The sequence below is a fragment of the Megascapheus bottae genome, chromosome 20, assembly GCF_031878675.1.
Source record: "Megascapheus bottae isolate mThoBot1 chromosome 20, mThoBot2.hap1, whole genome shotgun sequence".
NCBI lineage: Eukaryota > Metazoa > Chordata > Mammalia > Rodentia > Geomyidae > Megascapheus > Megascapheus bottae.
Window position 1 is genome coordinate 9,163,524 of NC_143528.1, and position 16,456 is coordinate 9,179,979.

General features: G+C 37.0%; 2 protein-coding genes across 7 annotated transcripts in view; both read right to left on the reverse strand.

The window, feature by feature from the left end:
• Nrg1 (neuregulin 1) overlaps positions 1 to 16,456 on the reverse strand; it is a 995,737-nt gene that overhangs the window by 112,921 nt on the left and 866,360 nt on the right. For 3 of the 6 annotated variants that reach the window (XM_090353940.1, XM_090353944.1, XM_090353945.1), the window contains exon 1: positions 7,373 to 8,394. The exons of 2 other annotated variants lie outside the window; for them this stretch is intronic. In XM_090353940.1, coding sequence (XP_090210066.1) covers positions 7,373 to 8,039 — 667 coding nt within the window. In that variant the 5' untranslated portion in view covers positions 8,040 to 8,394. Of the gene's footprint in view, positions 1 to 7,372; positions 8,395 to 8,456; positions 8,546 to 16,456 lie in introns of those variants that run through there. One more of the 6 variants, XM_090353941.1, reaches the window with a different exon arrangement.
• On the reverse strand, positions 8,415 to 9,044 carry LOC150049148 (uncharacterized). Its single transcript, XM_090353946.1, has one exon. It carries the CDS (start codon positions 8,601 to 8,603, stop codon positions 8,415 to 8,417), a length of 189 nt encoding a protein of 62 aa, XP_090210072.1. The 5' UTR covers positions 8,604 to 9,044.

Here is a 16,456-nt window from a genome sequence, read left to right on the forward strand (position 1 = left end):
GATATTATATGTATGACATACATACATTCATACATACACCTCTACATGCAGAGCTACATGTATTGTATAATTATTTCAGTGTTTTTAACTAAAAAATTCTTATGTTTGATTTAGCTCATGTAAAATTATTCTACATGAAATGATGGTTTTGTCAAATATTGACAAATCCCATTTTGGAATAATAAAAAAGTTAAATGGATATAATCATTTAAAGCAAGGATTCATGATCTTTCCAGCCAAATTCTTTCTTTGAGCTACATTTCAATTGTAGTTTTCCTATACTGTAATCTCATTACCCTCAACAAACACAATTTAGTCAGCATTCTTTTTTTCTTTCTTACAAGAAACTTCGATCATTCTTACTAGCATATAATGCCTTTGCTTACTAATTTTTGGCATTACCTGAGGAATAATAAATATGGTATTATGAGGTAAAATATCATTTTTATTATACTAGGGTTCAGTAACTACTACAGCACTATATCATACTGAGACAAATGAAATTAATTTACTTGTAAAGGCTCTTACAATTTGTTTCTAGGAATGCTGACAAGCATATATACATTCATATATGAATTCTCACTGAAATAGGAAAGGAGATTAGTATTTCACATTCCTGTCCCAGTAACATGTTTTTCTTCATACCGAGTTACTTATTTTGTCCTCATCGTGATTTCTTGAATATTCAATTTATCAATATCACCATTTGTTCTGATATAAAAATCAAATCTTCACTGGTGAAGTTTATTGCTCAGTCACACAGCTTGTCAGTGGTAGAGCTGGTGTTAGCTCTCAAATTCTTCAACCCTAAATCTCAGGTTTCATAAACTTCCCCAAACTTTAAGTATCTTCTTCAGACACTAATATACAATCATTATTGAGATCAAAGATGGAAGTTAAGATAGAAAGTAAGAAAAAGAATCAAAAGTACAATGAGGGAGAAAGTTGGTACTAGATTTGAATATGCATGCTGTTCAGTTAGTCTTCCCCAAAAGCAAGGCGTTTTTATCAGATAGCAAAAAGGAAATAGGTTGAGTGGGGTAGTTCTACTTGCCCTGTGAGCTAGGGCAAGTAGGATGAAAATCAGAGTCTCCCATTTGGAAAGAGACCAAAACAAGCAATCAGTAGTAAGAGACGTCAGAGGTCAAATATTTAATATCCCTCCCTGAGTCTCCCCTCAGCAGTGTCACTGCTTGAATACAACCTGCCATAATAAGGAACTGACTAGTTTCTATATAAATGACAAATTTTTAGCTGGGATAACTTGGATGGTAAAATATTCTCCTGCATTCTAGTCATTGAGAGATAGATGTCCAGTCTCTACAAGACCACAGAGCAGCACAGATTGCTCAACACTACTGAAGCAGCATTCTCTTTTCTGAAGAAGATAGCTGCAATTGAGTAACAAAAGGTTAACAAATCAGGACTGAAAAATAAATAAATAAATAATATTTGAAATAGAATAATATTTAGTATTTGAATCGAAGCTTCAAAAGGGTTTGGAGAAGAGCAGCCAGGAGCACATAGGTTTAGTGTTCACTTCGGTCACCAATTAGAAATTGTGACCTTGGGCAAGTTACTTCACTTCTCCAATCCTGTGTTCCCTTACTTGGCAAGTAACTCAGGGATCTCTCTGTAAGTGTTCGACATTGTGTTATTCTATAACTGCAAGACATCAGTAATATTATTCAAATATCATTTGTAAATGTTTACACTCACACACACAGTGTGCCAATCTCATTGCAGTAAAGATGTAAGGACTAATTTCATTAATTTCTAGCCAATCAGTCTTCATCTAAGTGGCATATAAGTGCATACCTTTATATACTTCAGGAACTAATCATGGCAGAGTCTAGCCTTTTTCTGGATAGATAAAGAAAAATTTCTGCAAGTCAAAACAACACAGCAAATACAATTAAAATGTAAAACAAACAAACAAAAAACAACCTACCAAGCTTTCTGAAATTTGAAAATAAACTTAAGAATTTCACATTCTAGAAAAACTATGTACACATTTTCTACATCAAAAGAAAACCCCTGAAGGGCTAGAATGATATTATTTTCAGAACCAGTTCATTCCAATATCTTGATTACCTTGTATCTTATTTGTCAAAAATGAATCATTCAAGGTCACCTGGCTTGTTGGCAGAAACGTAAGATTGGTGTCACAATATAATAAAGGCCATGTTTTGGACAGTATCAGAATCCAATGGATGAAAAAAAGAAATATACTGAAGGAAGAATAGGAGTGGTAGTCAAAATGAATGTACAGAGAAGAAATGTTGCATGCTTCCAGAAGGTATACATGTGTGTATGTGTGTATGTATGTATTTGTTGCAGAGAAATACCTCAAATAGAATTATGCAACTAGACTTTTAAGTCCTGCCAGAACATAAACTATGACAGCAACAGTCCATAGGTATCTGCACCCAGTCTGTAACAGTGGCTGGCATATTGTAGGCATTTAACACACAGGTGCACAATGAAAAAGGCAATAATCTAATAAAAAAATAACATATTGATCTAAAGCCTAAACAAATATGAGCATGTTACTGTGTATAGTTTTCTAGAAAGTTCAATGGACTCAGTGGGTAAAAGATATTTACGGGTTCTCAGTAACATACACATAGATATATGTATTATGCATTCTCCTTTAAAAGATCCTATCAAATGTTATTAAAAGGAAAAGGGAAGGAGAAAAAACACAGATATATGGTTTCAAATTTAATGATTTCCTGAGAGTGCAGAAATGTCTTAAGAACAAACATAAAACAATGAGCAGTGTAACCTGCACAGGCACTCTCAGAGAAAGGAGGAGCCAGAAAAGAAAAGCAAAAGTTCAGATTAATTATGTCAATAAGGACTTGGTAGTTTTCCATTTTTTTGCTAGTTGGAGACAGTTTTAATATGTGTTTGTAATATGTGTAAATAACATTCAGTGTTAAAAGCAATACATGTAATAAAGTGTGAAGAAACAGGTGAAGATATTTTGGTGTTTTAAAATGAAATGAGATATGCAAAGCCAAAAGAGTATAATCATATTAATTAGAAAGATTCCAAATGTAACTGACAAGCAAGATGACTAATTTGGGTATCACAAAGGAAAAAAGAAGGGAAATCAAAGTGAGATATGTAAGGATGAGGAGAGCCATGGAGCCATCTGCTGTGTACTAGGGAACAGCTCAGCCTGGTCAACTCGAGCTGTTTCAACAAGCTGAACAAAGGGTGGAAGATCCAGTAAAAAGGAAAATAACAAAACAGAACACTCTTACTGAAAAGTTAATAAGAGCAAAATGGGAAGGGGAGAAAGAAGCTTAATTTTAGTGATGTGAATTACAGATACTTGACCAACAGTCCCGCAGGTACCACTGCTACCTGTCTATCAGCCAGGTGCCACTTAAACCATTCAGATTAGTTTCCAGCTTTAATCCTTTAGAACAGAGAGGAGGAGATATCAAGGTGTGTGTGTGTGTGTGTGTGTGTGTGTGTGTGTGTGTGTGTGTGTGTGTGTTGTGTGTGTGTGTGTGTAGTTACTGAAATTCTGCTGGACAGGAAACTGCTATTTTTTACTTCTCTATTTTCATCTACTTTGGATTTCCTAAGATTTTCAGTTTAGTGAAATAATTTCATTCATTACTTCAATTATTCATTTCTAACTGAAGATCTTTCACGTTCCTCCTGCTTTGAATGTCTTAGGCTTTTAACAAGGTGAGAGGTTATTTGCAACTGTCATTCTAAAATACCTTCAAGGGCAGTCATAGGAAAAGATCCACTGACACTGAAATAGAAACGACTTTGGAATCAAAGGAAAGGAATGTTTTGGTATATTCAGTCCATCATGTTGGTCCTCTACAGATGGCAGTGTCTTATTGTCAGTGTGGAAACAACTTTTTTTGCTATACAACTTCAGAGATATTGAAGACAAAGCAAAACAAAATTTGGCCTAAGATTAAAATATCAATATATTCTTATGCCCAAGAGTCTGTTGTCAAGCTGGGCCTTCCATAACAGACGACATTTTCCTTCAGATGGTACCATAAGATTCCTGGCTACAATCTAATTCATCAGATGCTTTCCAAAGGAATCTAAGCTTGAAATTTCCCAAACCTAGTCTCTCCAGATTACTTTCCAATATACATAAAATGTAGGGAAAAAGAAATTAAAACTTAAGTGAATAAAATAAATTAATGGTATAGGCTGGGGACTTAGCTCACTGATAGAGCACTTGTCTAACATATGTGTGAGGCCCTGGGTTTTATATCTACCCTCCTCCCAAAATAAATAAATAAATAAACAAACAAACAGACAGACAGACAGACAGACAGACAGACAGATAGATAGATAGATAGATAGATAGATAAAATGATTCAGTGAAAACCAAAACCTTAACTCGTATCACAATTCAATCATCTTCATATTGGGGAAAATGGAATCAAGCAGACAAAAACCAGAATAATTGTATATATACACATATTTTCATTCCAGTTTGTATTAAAGGTCTAATGAACTACAAATATGCCCACATGACATTGTAAACACATGAAATTATATTATCCGATGAAAGGAATCATCATTTTTACAAACTTGACATAACCACCATAACTGTAGGCCATTTCAAACATAAGCTATTGCCTTCTATTATTAAAAAAAAGCACAGAAAAGGTTGTATTTTGACAAGAGTTAGTGAGGAAGAGCATATTTCTAATACTTATAAAACAAAACCCTAATGTACAGTGGCGTTAGGTCTGAGGACTTAAGGCAGCAAAGATTACTATGTCGCTCTTCTACTCTCTCAGGCTCTAGCATAAAGAAGAATCAATTCATCTTCAACAGACTATGGTCTTGAAGGCTACAGCCCTAACCATGATATACAGAATCAACTGATAGAGAAAGAAAACTAGAAAGGACAATAAAATCCTGAACCCATTACAAAGATGAGAATGTCACTTAAAAATATAAGCCATGACAGGTTAGATCACATCAAAAACAGGCACCAGGAAAAGAAAGCCCTACTTCTTTCTGTCACTTAACAATGCTTGCTTAGTCAAAAAGAGTAATAGGATACAAAAGGATAGCTTACAAAATAACTAAGCTTCTCTTCCCCTTTCCTATTATTTAATAGTTACAATCTTTTAACGACAAAAATAACTGCTAACAATCCTCTTGTTAATCCCTTTCCCCATCATAAAGAAAACAGATTCACACATTTTCATTATACTTTGAGGTACTAGTCCAAAATACTAACAGTGTTTCACACAAGCTGCTAGCTACTGTATACCTCTAACTTTTCAGGAGAAAAGCACTTTCCGACTGCTTATCTCGGATGCACGGGAAATGCTACAGCTGTGTTGCTGGCCAAAACTGGGCACTGAGATGCTTTTAGGCACCAGTAAATCTTTCCCACTTATTACTAATGCCACAAAATCAATGCCTGGCTTGAATAAAGGGGGGGAGAAAAAGAAAATTAAAAAAAAATCCACCTCTATTTGGAATGCACAGTGTATTAAAAACCCTTAGTAGAAGAATTTCTTTAAAAATGAAAATAGAATTTCACTACTACTTTTAAGCAGGCTCTAGATGAACAAAATGCACTATGTGTTTCTTTGTCTACTTGATTTTATCAGTTAAAAAATATAGAATTTAGTTATGAATTTTTATTTAAGAACCATATTTCTTTACTGGCTAACTCACCTATTTAGGCAGAGTTTTAATGAAAGGCAAGTATAAAGTAATCATGTCTTCATTGGAGCACTCTGCCTCTGTATCTGCAGGGTGTGCATTTGCTTTTTATAGCCTGTCATTTCATCTGGGTATTAGTTCCCGGTCACTTTGCCAGGTGGGAAGAGGCAGCGAATGCAGTTTGCCTGTCAGACCTTAATGATGCTTCAGGGATTTGATAAATATACAAAGCAGTGTCTGTGTAAAGACCATTTTCCTAATTGCACCTGAAAAAACAAGCCTCTTTTTAAATCTATGTACTGAAACGTGTGCGGCAAGTGTGTGTGTGTGTGTGTGTGTGTGTGTGTGTGTGTGCAAAGATCTTGAAACAAGTTTTTCTGTGTTTATTTTTAATACCGAGCTACCGCATACTGAACATAAATATCTATAGGATGTCTTTTTTATTCTTTATCATGGTCTAGAGGGAAATTGAAAGGGGTATTTCATCACAGTTTCTCCACTTCTGTTTTAACTCCAAGAGGATTTACACACCGTATTAAAAATCTGATTATCTTGTCTTTTACTACTATTTTACTAAGTAAATACTCAACAGTGGTGAAGAGTACTAGAAGACAGTATTAGAAGAATAAAAATACACTACAGCAGGTTAAGACAGAGCCATAAAAACCCCTTGTTAGCATTCTACAGTGAGACCTGGAAAAATCTGAGGAGTCATGGTTTCATTCCTGTCAACTTTCCAATCTAAAAGGATTGCAATGACCCAGTGCATAGAGCAATATTGAGTCCTGAGCTGTTTTAAGAGCTTGGAGTCTCTTCATTCACAGTCTATTAAACTGGGCTTCGGCAACCTGACTGGCTAAAATGACGCGTCTTAAAAACAATGCAGTATCTTACTAATGGATCTTGTACTTTTTAAATTGACTCGCAAAGAAGCTATTTAAATGTATGGTTACAGAAGACAAACTAATTTTGGAGACCCCTTCATGCATAATTGTAGGATGTTTTGAACAAAATAAAAGTGCTCCCAGTCAATGCTCAGTGCTCAGCAGTATAAGCTGGGCAGGACAGTGAGCGTCTAGAGCTAAGGAGAGGAAAGGTCAGTCACTGTAAATGTCTCAGTACTTGCTGTAATTATAGGGAGGGAAACAAATTACAAAGACGGGGGGGAAAAGTGATGGAAAAACAGGAAGAAAAGATGGAAAAAGATAATAATGCCAACTGGGGGCTTAGGTTAATCTATACCAGAATAACCAAAATGCAAACAAAGTCTCTTGTGAGAAAAAGAAAAAATAATGATACTCATTGGTATAGAGAAGTCCCATTCGCACTAATGTATAGTTTCCATTTTCCTTCTTGTTTTTAACATTAGAGATAAAGTGAAACAAACTGAAATTCAGGGATGACTTGCAGGCTGAAATTTGACATCCTCCACCCCACATTTAACAATCTTTTTTTTTAAGGAGTTGCTCTTAAAAGACTGATTCATGCTAGGATTTCACATGATTTTTTTACTTGTCTCTTCAATGACACCCTAAGCCTTGCAGTCACATGATCTGCTCAAACAAAACCATGTAATTAAAGCACAAGAAGAAAAGAAGGAGCTTAACACCCTAGAGAATACCTTTTGGGGAACTCGAGCCCACCCTTTCCTTCATTCAATGTCATCATCATCATCATCTCTCTCTCTACTTACAAAGTTTAGGAGCAGTTTGCAGATTAGTTTCTGTTGTTTGTGGCAGAGTTGCTGACTTGGGTGTTCTCACCTCAGGGTTCCGAGTGGCTGAAGGGAAGAAAGGTGAAGTAGAAGGCCGGAAAGAAAAGGCAAAAATATGATGCTTGGGGGTTGGTGCTGCTGCAGATTCAGGGGACACAGCAGCATTGTCAACTTGCAGTGTAACTTGAACCTCGGTTTCAGATTGAACCCTAGAGACAGGTGAGGTGTATGTCTCCGACGATCCCCACACCGCTGAGGAAGCAGTTGGATCTCCAGCTGTCATAGGGTCCTGGCCTAACCCCCCAGGGTCAAGGTGAGTAGGTGAGTCATACTCAAATATCTTGTCCACAAACACCCACTTGAGGCCAGCAATACACAGGCAGAGGCTGACAAGGCAGGCCAGGATGGGGACAATGCAGATCTTCTCAGAGTTGAGGCAACCTCTCAGGCGCTCAGCTTCCAGGCACACGCAGCAGGGCCCAGCCAGGCCCACAAGTCCAGGGCTTCTCCCATCTTCTGTCTGGGTCTCTGGCATGTCTTCAGCTGCCGGAAGCCCATCAAGAGATGGGTCTTCACTTAGCTGAGTGGAGGGGCTGGAAGACCTCTGGCCAACTACCTCAGACATGTCTGGGGAATAAATCTCCATCGGCTCACCTCCAGAAGGTCTGGCCTCTCTGGCAGTCCATTACCATGCAGAGTTTCCCCCAACCAAATGATACAGCATCTTACAGGGGAAAATCGATAAGTCGTCCAAGTCCAAGGCCATTATCAAAAGCAAAGAGGAGTTCAGGAGGAAGAAGAAGAGAGAAGGAGAGAAAGAAAGAAACAAACAAGAAAGCAAGAAAAAGCTTCGAGCAACTACAAAATCAAAGTGGATCGCAATAATTCTTTAGTTGTTTCTGGGCCACTTTTTAAAAAATGTATTTTATTTTTCCAGTTCTTTTAGATGCTTCTCCAAACCATCCCGGCAGACAAGGTGGCAGGGGGAGCTAAACTAGAATCGGAGCGGATGGCTGGTTAATTAAGTAAACCAGTATCCCAAACTGAAGGGCATGTGGCTCACCTCAAGCATCTGAAGCTGGTGTCTGCTTAGATGAAGAAAACAACTGTCATGCAGAAGGAGTAAAAGCAAAAGCAGGACCAGCGGTGGTGGCGGCGGCGGCAGCAGCGGCGGAGGCAGGAGAGGCAGCAGAGACAGTAGCAACAGCATCCTGTTGTGTTATAGCGCTGGTTGAAAGAGGCTGAATCATTACAGAGCAGCAGGTGCCTGCCCTCAGAGCATCTCTGCAAACACTACCAGCAACCCAGGGAGGGATCTGAGCGCAGCGTGCGGCCAGGCGGGGCGGTAACTCCCTTCCCCGCCCTGCATCCACCCCCACCCCCAACCACTCCTCTTTGTCCTTCCAGAGGCTCAGTCACTTTCTTCCCCTGCAGTCTTCCTTCTTCGCAGTCTCTTTCTCTTGTTTCCCACTCTCTATCCCAAACATCTCCCTCCCCTGTCTCTTTTTCTCTCTCCCCCTCTTCTCCTTCCTCTCCCAGCCTCCACCCTCTATCCCCACTCTAAGCTGCTGTCTGGTCTGAATGAAATCTTTAGTGTACACCCAGCAACACAGGACTGCCAGTGACTTCCTATTTTATCCAATTAGAAGGAATAAAGGCCATCAAATCAAAGAGAAGCAGGCAGGCACCAGTTAAGCTGGGTCCCCACAGCCCTCCCCCCTTATTCTTTCCTTTCTCTGGCATTCTCTACAAAAGCCACCCCAGCCCCCCCCCCACCTCCCCAACCTTGCTAGCTTTCAGTCTTGCTGGCTCTCTTTCCTTCACCCTCTGTGGGGTCAGAAAAAGCTCAGCGATCGATGTTTGCAATCTAACAAAGCTGTGATTGGGGAGGGGGGAGTGGGGTGTAGGTGGGACCTTATGGTTCGACCTGAGGCTTGGCAAAGTCTGATATCTGATTCCTCCCCAGAGAGGTAAGCCTTTCAACAGCAATTTCTTCTTCCCTAGCTAGCCCTCTAATAAGTTTTGTTCACCGCCAGGACAGTTATTACTTGATTTTCAACCAACAGAACACTGTTTTCCAACCATGGACAGCTCTGTCTCCAGCGCTTTCTGTAGTGAGTGTGTGAGATTCTGTTGGAGGAAGGAAATGCTGGGGCAGGGAAGAGGAAACACATACATTTCTGATCTTTCCAAGTCCAATTCCTTATCCCACCTTGAGCACAACTAGACCAAGGTCAAGGTGACAGGACACGTGCCAATAACAGAGTTGTGTGAAGGGAACAAACTACACTTTTAAATTAAACACTTCAGAGGTCTGAAATCTCAGGACTCGATAATGTATGCCACATGTCCTCAGCTAAAGCCACACTGTAAGTATTAACAAGAGTTTTTCATCAGAGTATCTTTGGGTTAGATTTCAGTAGCATTACCTTACAGAGAGACTCCATGCTGATGTTTTTTTTTTTTTTAAGAGCAGCAGCCTTTAGAGAACTAAAAGAAACTCTGTTCGTAAGAGTTCATAGACTCCTCCGGGGAAGTATCTGTAGCATGGTAGAGCACACTCTGTGCATCTGAACCTTTAATCCACACTTCACTGTGATTAGATGCCCAAATGGTTTCTAAGGAACCATTCTGTTCACCTATGTCAATAGGAGTCTTAAAAAGTCTCTGTAAATCTATACTACAGATCTATCCAACGGAGTCCCAGAGCAGTAAAATTGAGAGCCAGAGTCCAGAGAAAATCTGCTGTAAGCATGTGATATCTTGTACCGCACACTCTTCAGTGCTTTGAAAACTATTTAAGCTTTAAGTGTTAGGAGATAAGCATATCATCATTTCCTTCAAGATGAAATTACTACATAATTATACATTATTTAATGAATATTAACATCTTAAACTGTGTTTTCAATACTATCACCAACAACAAAAGCTTGGACCAATTTGCATAATTGTAACCATGACAATGACAAAGTTATAGGCAAAATGAATTACTTTTAAGTTCACCTCTGTATAACCTACATGTATCGATCAGTGACCAGTATTTTAAAATAATTTGCATGCTTATTTTCTAGCTTCATCTCTTTGATTTTAAAGCAGTGAGAGCACTCTTAACAAAGATTGTAGTGATGGACATGAGATTTTACAGAGCAGGAAATTTACTGAAGCATGTAATATTTCTTAATATCTTCATTACCAAAGTAATTTAAATATCTTAAAATTATATAACAGGTACATGTTTATGTTCAATTGCAGTAAGTTATACTTTTTACCCTCAAGATCTCTCAGGTTAAATATACTACACTGGATTTTTAGTTCTGCCAGAATGTATTACATCCAAATCTAATTACATTGACATTTCATCCATGTCCAAGTTCATCTAGATAGCAAACCAAAATGGAACTCAGGTGGCCTTATGTCAAATAAGAAGTGCCACAAACAATAACTCCTAGTTTTGGAAGACAGTGGTTAACGTCTACCAGCAATAATTGTCACATAACATCAAATACTTTCGGCAGAACTCCCCCCCCCCAAAAAAAGATTACCAGTATGACTACTCTAGTTGTCATACTAAAATATCTCAGTATGTACAAAGAAGTAGTAGAAGAAGAATGTTTTATTCTGTTATTCTATGAAGGCTAGGTTAACAGAATCCTACTAGCTGCCACAACAACTCTGCCCTAGAACATACATATCAGACACTGGGATGTGTATGTTTCCTCCCTGGAAATATATTTCAGGAGTTTTGCGACATCTTAGAGTTAAAGACAGCTTGCAGAGAGCATTTTTTCCTATAAAATTGGCTTTCTGCACTAAATTGGAAGATGGATCTAATTAGGAGAAAGGAATAGGACAGGAGCTAGGGATTAAAAGGAATGCTCCATTAGTTCTGCCCTGGGGACTAAGAATCAGAAGTTGCCTTTATCCCTTAATCAAAACCTCTGGAGCAATAACAGCATGAAGAAAGGTGCACAGGGTGAAGGTCAGGATTTCCTTGGGATGAAACACACATCTTTGCAGAAAGGGATGCATGTGTAGGAAGAGCTGTAAGAACATGTCATTTTTAACCTTTAAAAACTACCTTAAATCTACTTTGTATTGCCTTATGAAGACCAAATTCTTCTTGTCATCCCAGTCTTTATCCTCTACTTTCATGGAATGTTGTCTTTAATTAAAACTTTTTTAAACACTGGCTTGTTTGAATCATACTGTAAGTTTGGGTTGTGGTCAGCTTTGACTGCAAATAAGCTGCATAATTCTGTTATTCATCACCTGTTGATTTTGAAACTCAATTGCAAATGTTGAGTATAATGGAATGTAAGGGGCATTTCTGCACATGCTTTCTTCTAAGGTGAAGGTCTTTGTCAATGTCTGACTATTAAATGAGGCCATTTCTCAGAGGAGATTCTTTTCTATAGATGTTTATATGTGTACATATATATATATGTACACACATATATGTATGAAGGACTATTGGCTTTTAGGAGTTTCTTTTATATATACATTTGTCAAATACTGAAGACCAATTAGATCATTAATGGACACATAGTGCAACCTTTTATAATGAGAATAATGCTAAAAGTAAGAGAAAAGCCAGTATCATCACTGAAATTAACAATTTCCAATATGTTCATATTTTAATTCAAAATGAAAAAAATATGCTCTACAACTGGAAACTCATAGTACTTGTGTAAACCATGGGGGCTTTTAAATGTGGTATTATTTTGACAATGTTTTAGTCACATTTTATTCTGATCAGAGTTTTTATTAAGATGTTGAAGCTTTTGTTTTTCTGAAGCTGCTTTGTCATAACGTTGCACATAATCACAGTATTTATTTTATAGGATTATTGTGAATATGTAGACTTATGTTTACTGCTAAGAGAACAATTATTTATAAAATAATATTAAATTCAGTATTAGCTGCCTATTTCAGACACTTAATACTCACAGAGAGCCATGTTACATTTACCACACTGAAAGTTTGTTTTTTAAGAATCACCCTCCTCGTTGAAAGTAAATGTACTCATAGGGTGCGACTATTAGAGTTCCAAAAAGCATGTGATTATATTGAAGCAGGGGTAGCAGGGAGGGAATCTTGATTCCATTGGGAATCATAGGTTTTCGTAAATTTATTGGGAAAATAGTTTTTCCTGTACTGCTGAAGTTTCTTTTTGGTAAATAGTGTCTTTCTAAAAGAAACAGTATGAAGAGAACTTGAGGTGTGTATACATTTCCTCAATGACCAGCATTGTATTCGTGAATACTGTGTGTCTTCTCAGAAGCATGAGACATTTACAAACTACTATGTTTTAAAAGTCCATATCCCCATAAGCTTTGTAACAATAAATGCTGCATTTATTGAGTTCTACCTATACACAAGGCACCCTGCTAATAAATTAAACCCACACATTATTTTGAATCCTCACCAATTCTATACAGTTCATATAGAATTCTATGCTGCTGTCAGAAAGAACGACATCGCCCCATTTGTAAGGAAATGGAAAGACTTAGAAAAAATCATATTAAGAGAAGTAAGCCAGACTTAAAGGAACATAGGCCTAATAATCTCCCTCATTTGTCATAATCAGTAGAAACCTTGGGCTCTCCTAGCAGAGATTTACAATAGAACAAATCTAGAGACATTAGGTCAGATAATATGACACTAAATATAAGGACCTCCAGGACAAGGAAACAAAAGCCATGTAATGAGTGACTGTTGTCTTTAATGTACTATGTTATCTCTCATCTCTTTTGCCATCCCTTGGTTATCTCATATTGTTACAATGTTTCACCTTGTTATCTGATATATTTTATATGTGCTTAATTGGATAGGGAAGGGGGGAAATCAAGATAAGCGGGGAGAGGGTGGGAGGGAAATGGGGACCATGTCATGAGAAAGGGTATCAATGTTTGTGAAGTTATGCACCTTCTATCTGGTGAATATAATGTAACCCTTCTATTAATCACAATAAAAATTATTTTAAAAAAGCATACCTCACATCATCAAACAAAAATGTTGAAATTTCTCTGCTAACTCAGTTCAAGCCAGACTGCTTACTGCTGCATTTCTTTCTGTTATTTTATCATCAGAAGATATAACACAGCTCCAGCCAACAAACATGGATTATAAATGTCCATTTGCTTTCAACTTTTACTCTTATATTTTTATTTTGTTATCCGAATAAGTTACACTTTTTCCTAAATATTATAGATGAGAAGGGACAAATTCATTTCTTAGTATAGATGATAATATGAAGGCAGTTATTTCATTTAGTGGTAAGTATGTGTAAATTATAAATTGTGTATTTATTTGCTAGAAAACTATAAGATCATGGTTTTTCAACAGAAAGTTCCTGGTCTAAACTTTAAAAACTTGCAGCACTCTCAGAACATAAGTACTGACATGTCTGTTAGATGTTTCTACATATCCATAATCATCTTCTTAATCTCCACTGGAGCTCTCCATAATTTTCCAAACCACAGATTTCTTAATTGTTCCATTTGCTAAGCATATTTTCACAGTTATATGTCCCTATTTAATTACATTTATATATACATGACTAAAGAATGTCATTTTTTATAAGAAAAGACTGCCAATATCTTCTTCCCCAAGCCTAGAACTACAGAAATGTACATTTTCTACAGTCTACTTCATTAAGTCTCCTTATGGAGTAACATTAGACATTTATTCCCTAAGGTATAAAGTCATTTCATTTTATCTTCTATGAGATAGAAACATTAAAAAACATTTCCAAAGACTATAGCGTACATAACTAAAAATGTCTATTTCCTAAATCATTTAGTGATTTGTTATTCAACTACTTAGGTGATTTAAAGTTGTAGGTGTTCAGTTATAATAGTAAATGTACATAAGTAAAAATGGAACTTTTTGACTTGAAGGCATGGGTGAGATGGAAAGGACTGGAGACGATGGAAATGGCAGTGATAGAGATGCATTGTATTCTCACATAGATATGTTAAGAAGCCTCTTTGTACAACTACTTGAAGATTATTTTAAAAATATTTAAATAGGGGCTAGGAATGCTTGCCTAGCATGCCAAGGTCTTGGGTTCAATTTCTGTGTATGTAGTCATATCACATACACAGAAAAGGCTGAAGTAATACTGCAGCCCAAGTGGTAAAGTGATAGCCTTGAGAAAGCTCAAGGACAGTGCTCAGACTCTGAGTTTAAGCTCCAGGACTTGAAAAAATACCCATCTATCCATCTAAAACATCTTGTGGTTGGGTGAAGTGGTATATGGTTATAATCCCAGCATGTGGAATGTTGGATTGAGAGGACAATAAGTTTGAGGACAGCTGGTACTACATCTCAAGACCTTATCTACAAACAAGCATGTCTGACATCAATTTAGTCTATCCTAGTGAAACTCAAGTTATTTCAACCATGCTTCATTCTCAACCATCACAGATCTTTTCAGTGAAGGAAAGATTTGGAATAAAGCAATTTTTTTTTCTCCAACTGAACAGTTCTCAGTGGACAGAGTAAATATACGGGCTATTTATTTATGATGCTAAAAGGGTAAAGTGAAAGTCATTTCGCCTATCTTCTCTCCAGTTTGAGGAGAAATCCAAGACTCTAGCTTTATTATTACTTAAAATGTTGGCAGACGAGGGCTAGGAGTTTGGCCTAGTAGTAGAGTGCTTGCCTGGCATGCATGAAGACCTGGGTTCGATTCCTTGGTCCCACATACATAGAAAAAAAAAGCCTGAAGTGGTACTGAGGCTCAAATGGTAGAGCTCTAGTCTTGAGCAAGTCCAAGGACAGTGCTCAGGCCCTGGGCTTAAGCCCAAGACTGGCAAAAAAAATGTTGGCAGACAAGAACATTTTACTTAATTTTGAGAATTATTTTGTGAGATGCTATAACAAATGCTTTATATTGATTATGCTTCTGTGGTCTCATTTTGTAACACAATGATCAATTTACTCTGGCATAATTTGTTGTGCATGAGTTTCTAACTCTTGCAATTAAGAATACAGTAAATGATCTCAAATGTGGATGAGAATTTTACATTGGAATGTATTTTCATATATGACAGTTATAATAGATCTCTTTCAATTTTGTAATGAGCTTACTTACAAGCTATTAATTTTTTATTCTCAAAGAAAAGTCCCTATTTATGGACAAATATACTTTATTTCATTTGTTTAAAGATTTCTAAATTTTCTTTTTATAAATGGATATGTATGCATATTTATGGGCTGCAATATGATCATTCAAAACATACCTATATAATGCATACTTACTAAAAGGATATTTAGCAGTTATATTATTGCTCTAAAAGAGCTTATTTCTAATTTCATGAGTCACTTTCTTTTGAAATTATACTGAAATATGCTTTAGAACTGGATGGGGGTGGGGTTGCTAAAATGTGATAAATGTCATTGGTGAGGTTGTTTTAAAATGGTTTATTTTATGACGCAAATTTCAACTCAATAAAAAATATACTAGGCACTCATCCTGTTTTAAGCTTCTCCAACACTTAATTTTAAAAGGTAATCACATTCTATGTGCACAGTTTTACTAGCACGATGCAGTGAAGTAATAAGGCTTCGCAATTTGAAGGTTGCCCTTTCTCCTACACACAGATGTAGCTCAATGGTAGAGCAATTGCCTAGTGTGTATGAGGCCATAGGTTTGATGCTCAGTACTGCAAAAGAAAAAGATGAAGGAACAAGTAAAACAGGAAGAAAAAGGAAAGCAACAGGGTGCTTTACCACTGACAATTTAGACTATATTGTCAGGGACCTCAAAAACTGCAACAAAGTTATTGATCGATAACTGATAGTCTCAATTCAAACTAAGTTTATCAGAAAACAAGTAAAGTTCTACTCTGTCCCATTTAAAATCTTCCTGCACCATCCTGTTCTTCTATTTAGAATATACTAGAAATATGAACAAAGGATGAGGGGGAGATGAAAGACATTCTGTATTACTGTGTTTGCCATACAGCATGCCTGAAAAAAAGTCATGAGTCAGGATTCTCTAGAGACATAAGGACAAGCCCTGGGGTTTGTTTCCACGGGTCCATTCCCAGTACCTAA

Coding starts and splice junctions, on each gene's coding strand:
- LOC150049148 (XM_090353946.1), bottom strand. CDS start 8,603: ATGCTGTTGCTACTGTCTCTGCTGCCTCTCCTGCCTCCGCCGCTGCTG.